General features: G+C 41.8%; 1 protein-coding gene across 2 annotated transcripts; it reads left to right on the forward strand.

The window, feature by feature from the left end:
• Positions 1 to 1,855: 1,855 nt before the first annotated feature.
• Positions 1,856 to 9,472, forward strand: LOC119721240. Of its 2 annotated transcripts, none has more exons than XM_038191216.1 (3): positions 1,856 to 2,649; positions 6,995 to 7,157; positions 7,718 to 9,472. In XM_038191216.1, the coding sequence occupies exons 1-3, from the start codon at positions 2,467 to 2,469 to the stop codon at positions 8,119 to 8,121; spliced, it is 750 nt and encodes a 249-aa protein (XP_038047144.1). In that variant the 5' UTR covers positions 1,856 to 2,466; the 3' UTR covers positions 8,122 to 9,472. The 2 variants fall into 2 exon arrangements, with proteins under 2 accessions (XP_038047144.1, XP_038047153.1); XM_038191225.1 differs by lacking the exon at positions 1,856 to 2,649 and adding an exon at positions 5,160 to 5,927.
• Positions 9,473 to 10,206: the final 734 nt, after the last annotated feature.

The raw sequence follows: 10,206 nt of genomic DNA on the forward strand, positions 1-10,206 counted from the left end.
GGTGCAAGCCAGCTAGACTGGTTCACTGGCCTTACAATTTCCCAACGTCTATAAATTGCTCCGTTTCATCTTAAATGGAGTCAGGGAACCAGACTACAGGAACATGATTGTTTTTCTTGGTTTTTATAGCATCTACGAACCCAAAACATCAAAAAAGTCAGTGTAACAATATTTGCTATATATTACCAACCCCCCAAATCCATCCATTTCCGAAAATTAAAGCAATATTCCCTTTAAATTAAACTTAATGATATGAGCGTAACTATAGCATCATGCAGAAAGATGAAGTTGTCTTCCTCGAACGATTTTTGTTGGCAAAGCAGCCAATTTTCAAGTATATACCATTGAACTTAGGGTAAGGCTGTTTAACCATAAAAAAAAAAAACCAGACACGTGTATGACCTAACTCAAAGGTAAATTGTTTTGCTATCAATAACTTCAAAAGAAAAACGAGTGAGATAGATCATGCTACATTATCTTCAAACGAAATGTATCATAACGACTTTAAAACTTTCGCAAACGAAAAGTTTGCCCTCGATATCTAAAAAAAAATAAATACCCCCCTCAAATTTCGAGTTTCACTGTTCTGTCATGGTGGAATGTTGTGATGAGCTCCTCAAACATTCATTCTCCGAGGGCGTTTAGAATAAACAAGTAGTGTATAACAAAGGCACGCCCCATCGAGCCAATGTACGTGCCTTCTCTGTGTTTTTACGGCCCCCGTCCTCAGAATTTGGTGAACATAAAAATGTCTAGCCAAACTCCCCACCCCCACTCCCGGCCGTCCGTCCGTCACTCACTACGTCACACTAGCCACCTCATCAACTCGGAAAACAAGTATTCGCAATCTCTCTCTCTGTGTTCAGCTTCTATTTCCTGGAAAATGATCTTCCACGTCATATTTACCAGGAAGTTTCTTCTGGATCTCCCCCTTCTTCTTTCCTTAATTGGACGAGGTTTTTTTTTCATCAGTTGGCAATTCATATTTCGACAAGCATGTCCAAAGTGTGTTATCGTTCTTTAATTCCTGATGCATCCCAGGAGTTTCCAGCTCTAAGCATTCTTCGATAAAGCCACATTTCTGCTGAATGTTTCTTTTTCTCATCTCTTTTATTTACAGTCCACCCCTCAGCTCATTCGGTGATTTATAATATTACTTTCAGAGTCGTGTCAAGAGTTTGTCTTTCCATATTGGTTGTGTCATTTTCTTCTTTGCCATAATTAATTCTGATGTTGACATCTTTTGAGCAGTCTCCTGGAGGTCCGAGTTAACTGAGCCGAGATACATTTGAAACTTTAAACTGGTTCATTATCAATGGTTAATGAGTTACTATCATCTCACTTCCTACTTTAATACACTTTGTTTTTTGACATTCAGTATAAACACTTCCTCTTTCCAGTGTTGTTAAGCGCACCGGTCACCCAGCATTAATTGGGTTTCTCCTTTACTTTTTTGAACAAAGAGCAGTGTCATCTGCATATCTTAAACTTGACATTTTTCTACCTCCAATGTTCACCCCATAATTCTCCATTTCTGCTTCTCTCATGACTTGCTCTATGTACACAGACTAAAGAATAAGGTGACATGATGACTAGACCTATTTAACTGCAGCCTCTTACAGATTGGGCCCGGGTTATATAGTTGTTCGTTAAGATGCTACAAGGAATCATATACAGTGCAATTATGTGAACGCCGAAAGCATTGCACAAGTCTAAGGTCTGATAACATTATTTTTATGAATGGACCGATTGACCTCATAAGGTCAGGGAACCCGGATCTTACAAAGAATGCGTGGGTTTTCATGCGTACTCCCGCTGAGTGTATCCGTCAACAAACTGTGGCAGGATCAAAGGATGGTTGCGTCATGGATCCGGTTTTCGATTGTGATTTCTGATGATAAATCACAGGAAACGAGTGTCATGTTCACTTCTCTCTGAACGGGATGTTGGCGGGTTCACGTTGGTACGGCGCATCAGCTCCACCAGACGAAAAGTTCGCAGTTTGGGAAAAGGCCGCTCTTCGCAGACACGTACATAGCGATAAGTGAAGTGACATTGCGTACGTGCACTGTGCAGAATAAACGAGCTTGAAACATTTATTTATTTTCGATCATCAATGCGGAATGCTGTGGATCTGATCCAAGTCGGAACCTCTGATTTTTGGAAATAGACTTTCCGCCCCGAAGTATCGACTGGCATTAAGTGGTACTCGTACAAATTAATGTAATTGGAAAGTCCGAATCCTGCTTTTCAAGTTATTAAGAAGATCGTTAGAGTGTCGATCAGTCGGCTGGATGATAAAAACAGTTGCCGAACGTCAACGAACATCACTTCTGAACTAGTCTGACTCGGAGTTGTCGTGGTAATTCAGTGAAAACGTTATCAAGAACAACAGTTCTGTCTCATATAAACAATTCTTCTCAGTACCAAAAAGATCGTCTCTCTTAAAACTTTTCTCAATCCACAATGAAGACGCTGGTTCTGCAACCGATGCTGCATGACGCGCACCACTTCACCGCTGACGCGAAGCGACGGTGTGCGTACGGCGAGAGCTGGAGGATATTTCACCCGTCCATCTACGGCGAACGCCTTGACGGGAAAACGGTCGGGTCGTTGGAAGACTCGCGGAGACTGTGTAAAAGTCAACTGGTTAGTACAGTTTTCACATTTCAATCTGTAGTTTCAAAGGAAGTGAATAAATTAAAGTAAGTTTGGGGAAGAGTAAAGTAGGCGTGCATGTGCGGCATAGCATCTTGTATAAGGTCTTCAAAACCAACCAAATAATATTGGCGCCATTTTGATTCTTCATTTTTCCTTAAGGATTTTACCCTATGTGTTTTAATCAGCACTTCCTTCTTCATTATGACGAAAAAAAAGGACAAAGGATTTTATGGAGATGTATAGGTTTTTTTTTTCAAGGCAGCAGCGTAAGTTTAAAAGTGGATTGATCTAGGGTATGTTGAACAATGCATATTTATATACCAGAAATTATTCACACCGTCACCACCTAATAAATTTGACTATAATATACATTTAATTTGATGTAATTAACGTTGATCCACTGTGAGCCCGAAGCCCATGTTGAGATTTTTATATTCGGCAAATAAGCGTCTGTAAAGATAGCGTTTTTCACTCCACTTCGACCCATCACACTCTTACAAAAAATAATGTCATTAGGTTTTAACCTACAAATCAACAATATTTAGCAACAGATCATACTACACTATACCATAGAGCAAGGTCCTTGCTCTATGACTATATTAATTATTAATGTACCGATACTGAAAGAGATGTATTATTTGTAGCTATCGTAAAAAAGGAACATCGCAAAAACTTTATAAAAAGGATTTGCACTTTCGGTTTCTCTCTCGCTCTCTACACTATACCATAGAGCAAGGTCCTTGCTCTATGACTATACTAATTAATGTACCGATACTGAAAGAAATGTATTATTTGTAGCTATCGTAAAAAAGGAACATCGCAAAAACTTTATAAACAGGATTTGCACTTTCGGTTTCGCTCTCGCATCGTGCTCTCAGTAACGAACTCTGACGCATTAGCTTCCATGGTAACTAGATCAACATCATGTGTAACATAATCCGAGGAGCTTCACTCTCTGAGCTCATCTGATGAGCTTCTGGTATAGGAATGACGTCATCGCCCTAGACACGGCTGGATGAGGATTAAGATGGGGTCGTGACTGCCTGTTCAAGAAGGCTGAAAATGACGGGCCTCTTCGATATATATATATGACGTTCTGACGGCGGCTTAATTATTTTTGTTCCGGGAAAAATTTGAAGGGATAATTCAAATCACGAATTCAGCTACCTTTTGACTTCGGTGGCATTCCATGGTGACCTTTTTGTTTCAAGCACCTGTAATGCTATCCGGGAGGTTGAGAGAAAAAGAATCAACACTTTACTCGGGTGGAACTTGAACCCACGACCTCCTGTATGTACATGTGCTTACTAGTCTGTTTAGCCTATTAGTCGCTCCACCATGTCACTCTATCTTGAGCTGTCTGTTGCCGTGCCATGTCACTATGTGTTGTCAATGCATCCCTCCATCTTCTAGATCTGTTTGTCTCCCTCTCTTCCTGGTTTGGTTTGTTGGAGTCCTATTGGTGGTTTTGCATGTCCACCGGTTGTCATACCTCCTTGCCGGGTGAAAATGCTGTAAATGCTGCTTACTATGCCTCGTGTTATACATCAATCCAAGCAGGGTATATCATTGTACACTCACCACGGAAACCCCCTTCAATAAGCATTGTGCCAGCTATTGCTGAGATAATAATAATCTACATGGGGCAGTTGCTTTGTACATGCAGTAGCTGGCACTCATTACTTCCGCCATTGAAGGGGACCTCCCAAAGGCGGATCCAGAACCAAATTTTCGGGGAGGGGGGGGGAAGAGGGCTGTATAATACAAGAATAGTGCGCTGTTTCCACATTGTAATATTAAAACTAAAAGGTGTGTGTAGCTGATGGCTTGCAAGGGAGATACTCAACGTTTAATTTATTTCCTTTAAAAAATCCGGCTTTTTTAGGAGTGGGTGGCCCCCGTTTGCCGTTTCCCCTTCTCGGATCCGGAAATGGCCGGGGCCTCTGTGAGCATGGCGGAATTTCAAGACCGGCTCCGTTTTGGGGATAAATTGTGATCCAACTACATTTGTTGTATAATACTGCTTGTAACACCACCGTACTTTGACACAGAACTTGTGCACTCATCCAAAGACATAAAATATAATTATTCGGTCTTGTGAACAGCTATAGTAAAGAAAATCGTGACCAGCAAATCAACTTTGCCCACATCATCGGCTGTTGGCATGACGTATGATTGCTATCTTTATACGTCAGCAACAGAACTATTGTTGCACGCCATATTCCAATATTTCTTTGTTCGCTATAGCGGAGCTATATATGGAACAAAACAATTTAAATTCCCCCGATCGAGACGCGTGACAAAGTGAAAATGAATAGCACAAGGTCGTTCATTTTACTTTCTACTGAGTGATCGATTCAGCAGGGTTTACCGCCCTGCGTGCGCCGACACGGCGTCCTTGACTTATTCACAGCGATTCCGAGTACTTTAGGTATAGCGCGAACTTATCCTGGAAATCACTGTATCTCGTGGGCGCGCACCTTAATTACCACTGTACCAGCAGGAACTTTCAAACCGAGTTCTTTGTCCGCGAAGTTTGGAAACAGCCTTTCTTCCCGGTCGAAAACGATTCTGTGAACGGCTGCATTATAAGTTTCCCGCACGAAGTGTTGTGGTTTAATTTTGTCTGAAAAGTTTTTTTGATTTGTATTCTTGGTCACAAAAACTGGGCCGCGATTGGTTCGTTTATAGGACGCGTTTATAGGTCAACGCTAAAGCAGTCTGATCCCGCATACTGGATATAACAGGGACGATATAGTGCAAGCCTATAGAAGCGCCAACCGGGCCATTAGTACAAGATTTTCAGGAAAGTTGACACCAGCTTCTAAACGCTTTTGCTAACTGCTGCAATGTTCTGCTGGATCGCTTGGAGGTCATCTACACCGACGTTTCTTTTTATAGAAGCACCGGACGAATGACAGGAAGTTCATTGGAATCTGATTTCCAAGAGTGTAAAACGCGGTCGCTTTAATATAATATGTGACTATGTTCGACCGTAATGTGAACTCTACTTCGGATCTTTTGACGGTCTTCCTGGAAACAAAGTGTTTGTGTAACTTTACTTTTGGACTACGAGTTTACGCTGTTCATCGCCTTGCAATGAGGAACTTGACTCGGCGGTAGAAGGACGCAACTAAACTCTTGGCGCGTGCATCATCACCTCGTCTGCTGACCGTTTCACAAGAACCGGGTTTTTTCCCATCATGTCTGCTGAGGTGGGCGTAATGTCGGCACCCTTGCAGCCGCCGGGTGAATCAGACTTCAAGGTATGATGGGGATCTTCTCTGCCCCAGAGTTTCTTCTTTCGGGTCGCTTGCGATCTTGACCAAGATCTCGCCGAATAGTGAGGCGGTGAAATTAGAATAAGGCTTTACGATCGGCTAGTTAATTAACGAAGCACCTTCATGTTACTCCAACAAATTCTCAAAGCTGCGTTTGTGGAGGAAGAGGACAGAACAAGAAGAACCAAAAATGATGTGCCATCGCATCATTTGCAATATGATGGTGGATCTCGAGTGCCCAATTCAAAAACTTCCGAGACATCCGAGTATCACTGGGCATAATTCACGCTAATGCGCGCGCGCGTGTGAGGTATGCTCTGAATTTCTTGGGAGCAAGTACCAAAGTTTCCAAGACTGGGTTTGATTCTTCTTGTTATAATAACCAGGAATCGAGGTCGGCTGCAATTAGGGCAACGAAAATCCAAACCCAGTCGATCTTGTACCACGACTTCGCATCACTTAATCTTCATCAGCTTCATCTCCAATAAGTCAGTAAAATGATCTAATTTTGATACATCGCGCTAACGCTGCGTGTGGATGAGACGAACTTTGAACTTGAGTCATTGTTTAGCTGCGGACAGCAGCTCAACAAATGGTCGCGTCTCTCCGTTAGTTGGTTCGTTGGTTAGTTAGTAACAAACGTCAGCAACAGCCTTGCATGGCTATCGCCCCCATCCCTCAGGCCCGGGTAACTCCTCCCTCAGGACCAGGCCCTCTGTTAATGGGTCTGCACTGACCGCCTAAAAATGGGGCACTATGGTCAAAAACCTGATGTTTGTACTGAACACACGTACTACTCCTTCCAAAAATTACATGGCACAATCATGTCACACATGCATGAACACAATGCAGTGGCCCGCAGCTTCCGAGATTATTTCGTGCTTGTTTAAATAAGTGATTCTGGAGACTTGGCAACCTTCGATACTCATCCAAACAGGCGGTTCATTTTGGTGTTGACTGTACCATTTTCGCTACATCATTAACCAGACAATCTTGAGTACACAAAAGCAAAACATTTCAAAAGTCCCATTTCTTCATTTCACTCTGTTTAGGTGAATAAGTGGTTGGCGCTCAAGAGACGGACAGCCAGTCTGCCAGTTGTGTGTTCTCCTACAGCATCCAGTGGCGGGCTGTCATCAGATGCGAACGGGAACTGCAAAGTCAAACGATTCAGGCATCAGGACCGTGTCACTGACCCGCTTCAGCTGCCCATCGGTAAGAAACTCCCATATAGACATCAATGATAAAAAACAAAACTTTCAAGAGTGACATATTTATTGACACAGCTCCCTAGGTGTACATCCAAATGAACGTAGATTCCTCATAACTTTGGTCCGTTTTGTCCAAATGTTTGTAGTTTTAAAGTCCTTTCGGCAGTATAGGCACCTTGGATGGAGGGCTTCTTTGTTATATTCAAGCCCAAACTTCCTAGGCATTTTTGCAAGGAAGCAACCTCAATCCTGCAAAATCCTCCCCAGCAATCTCCGTCAATATGTTGAAGCAGAGCCAGTGACAATCCTGGAGCAGTGCAGATGATTTCAAGTATAATCTAGGCCTTAATGTAATGCACGGCTGAGCATAAACAACACAATGTCCGGCCCAAGACCTTGACACAGTGCATCCTCCAAAATCAGCCACACCTTTTTGCCATATATAGCCTCAATCCTGCAAAATCCTGCATTTTTGCAAAGAGGATTTGGGAAGGTTACGGTTAATTCATCAGGAATATTGATTGGTTTTTAAATACATTGGTGTTTTTTTTTTTAATTCTTTAGATCCCAGATCCTGGTCCACCAATGATGTCAGGACCTGGCTAGGTCACATGACAAAGTCACATGACCTTGAGGTCGACCCCAGCTTCTTCCAAATGAACGGCCGCGGCCTCTGCCTCATGCCACTGAAAGGATTTCTGTTCCGGGTACCGGACCACGGGAAGCTTCTGTACGAGGACTTCCGGGGCAGGTTGAGGCAGTGCTTGCTGGCGCCTGGAAACGACACCAGGCCCAAGACTGAGCAGGGGGCTGGGACAAAGTCTAGCCGTGAGGCTGCCAGTCCGAGTGGACCAGCGAGGAAGCACAGAAGGGCCGTCGTGAGCTACCAGGGAGTTGTGGTTGTTGGAAAGTCGTCAGTGACTGACTGCAAGGGACAGATGTCACCAACGACCTATCACACATTATGAAGGCGAGCTGTGATTGAGCCAACGGCTGCTTCCAAATCTCTTGTCTAAGGCTACTTCCTAGGTCTTGAACAATTACTACGATGTGGGCACATGCTGACAACAGATATACCTGGATACACCAAAGCTTTGGACGTCAGTTTTTGGACATGGAAACTCACAAGCCAGTTCAGATGTTCAAAGTAAATTAGGAAGAACTGTGAAAGTGATGTTTACATACATGTACATGTTCAGACGGAAAAAGAAACACTAGATTTGGTTACAAACTTTCAGAATTTTTTTGACACACCCTTCCACCATCATACGGTTGGGTTTCATTTGTTGGAGGTTTAATACATGGTACTCGACACTTTGCCGATAGCAGATAAATTGAACCATTCAATTTTGTACAAAAATTGTCTCAAACTATTAACATGAAACGGACAATGTATATCTCCCTGAATATATTTTTATATTTCATGTGCATGTACTTGCTTACACAGGTAATAATACTATGCTCTGTATTGTTTTTGCTCTGTACATGTACTTGTAGTAAAAAAAAAATAATAATATACATGTAACGAATAAGTCTAACACATGATACATACATGTACGTACATATAAGTATGTAAGTGTGAACAAATCAAGGCATTACACTGAATATTCATATGAAATAAACTGAACATTCATGTACATGTAGTATGTAAATAAACAGGTAAAGATATACAAGTACATGTACATTGTACCTCCAAAAAATGACATGTGAAGCTTTTTGCAAAATTAATGTCTCACTGCTAGTCTGCGAGTCAGAATTGCGACTTCTGTCACAATCTGACAATAATCTAAGATTCATTTTTATAAGGGCTGTCCAATTTTGAATAATTTAGTATGCGACTTACACGAAACTGCATTGGACCGAATATTCAAACTGCCAGCTGCAACTGCGTGCTGGGCCAGTAAAAAATTGCATGAAAAGTGTGCCGGTTAGAGTTTGCGTGTGGCGATATATAAGGGGTGGTGGAGTATTTGCAGTTTAAAGTATTTTGTTCTGTAAAAGGGCTTTAATCTGCTAACAGGATGAACCGCCATTGCCAATGAAGTGTATAAATGTATATTTTTTTTCCTTCCAAATATTCAAACTGGCAAACAGCTACTCGAAAATTTGGTCGACGAATATTCGACAATTCGGTATATTCAGGACAGCCCTAATTTGTATTACTTGTACCTGCATGCATCAGTGAGCATCGTACTGTATGCACTTGAAGGTTTATAGCACCAAGCATGTACAAGCTTGCAAATACATGCACAAATTTTGCCGCAAGCTTGCAAGTACATGTGCATGCTTGCAAGTACACATGCAAGCTTGCCGCAAACTTGCAAGCTTGCCGCAAACTTGCCGCAAACTTGCACGTACATGCAAGCTACATGCACATTATATGTGCAAGCTTGCCTCACATCCATACAAGCATTGCAAGCTAAGCTTGCAAGTTGCTTGCAGCTAGATTGCGTGCAAATGTGCAATCTCATGCAAGTTTGTGGCAAGCTTCGCAATCTACATGTAGTTAAATACCAACTTAATACAAGCTTGTAGCGAGCTTGCAGCGAGCTTGCGGCAAAATTATTTTTCCGTAAGGGTCACACCACAAGGGCAGTGTGATACATGGTTTCATTTGCTGCAAACAGTTTTTTAGCAATACTGCTGTTGACCTTGTGAGCCAACACATCTATTGTCAAAATGTGTACATAAAATGTGAAGTATAAAGTGTACTACATGTATAGTGTGCTGTGACAGCTGAATAAAGTTTTGTTGAATTGTACATAAATTTGAAGTTTGTAATTGATGATTATAGTGTCTTGTGTGATCACAAATTAATTTCCTGTTGAGTGGGAAAGGCAGACTACTTGTGTGAATAAATAAAGTCTGCAAAATACAATTATCAGTGAAAGAAGCAGATTTTAAGCATTGTTACCTGTAACAATCATACATGATACATCGTCACCGTTTTCACGAACAGCCATATACTATATATATTATGATGGTTTTGAAGAAAAGTGTTTTCGAGATAATCGCAAAAGAAGTTTCTCATATTTTAAAACTGCAAGAACTAC

The sequence above is a fragment of the Patiria miniata genome, unplaced genomic scaffold (assembly GCF_015706575.1).
Source record: "Patiria miniata isolate m_02_andy unplaced genomic scaffold, ASM1570657v1 HiC_scaffold_1, whole genome shotgun sequence".
Classification (NCBI taxonomy): Eukaryota; Metazoa; Echinodermata; class Asteroidea; order Valvatida; family Asterinidae; genus Patiria; species Patiria miniata.

Coding starts and splice junctions, on each gene's coding strand:
- LOC119721240 (XM_038191216.1), top strand. CDS start 2,467: ATGAAGACGCTGGTTCTGCAACCGATGCTGCATGACGCGCACCACTTC. Junction 2,650..6,994: donor GACTGTGTAAAAGTCAACTG/GTTAGTACAGTT, acceptor CACTCTGTTTAG/GTGAATAAGTGGTTGGCGCT. Junction 7,158..7,717: donor CCCGCTTCAGCTGCCCATCG/GTAAGAAACTCC, acceptor TTAATTCTTTAG/ATCCCAGATCCTGGTCCACC.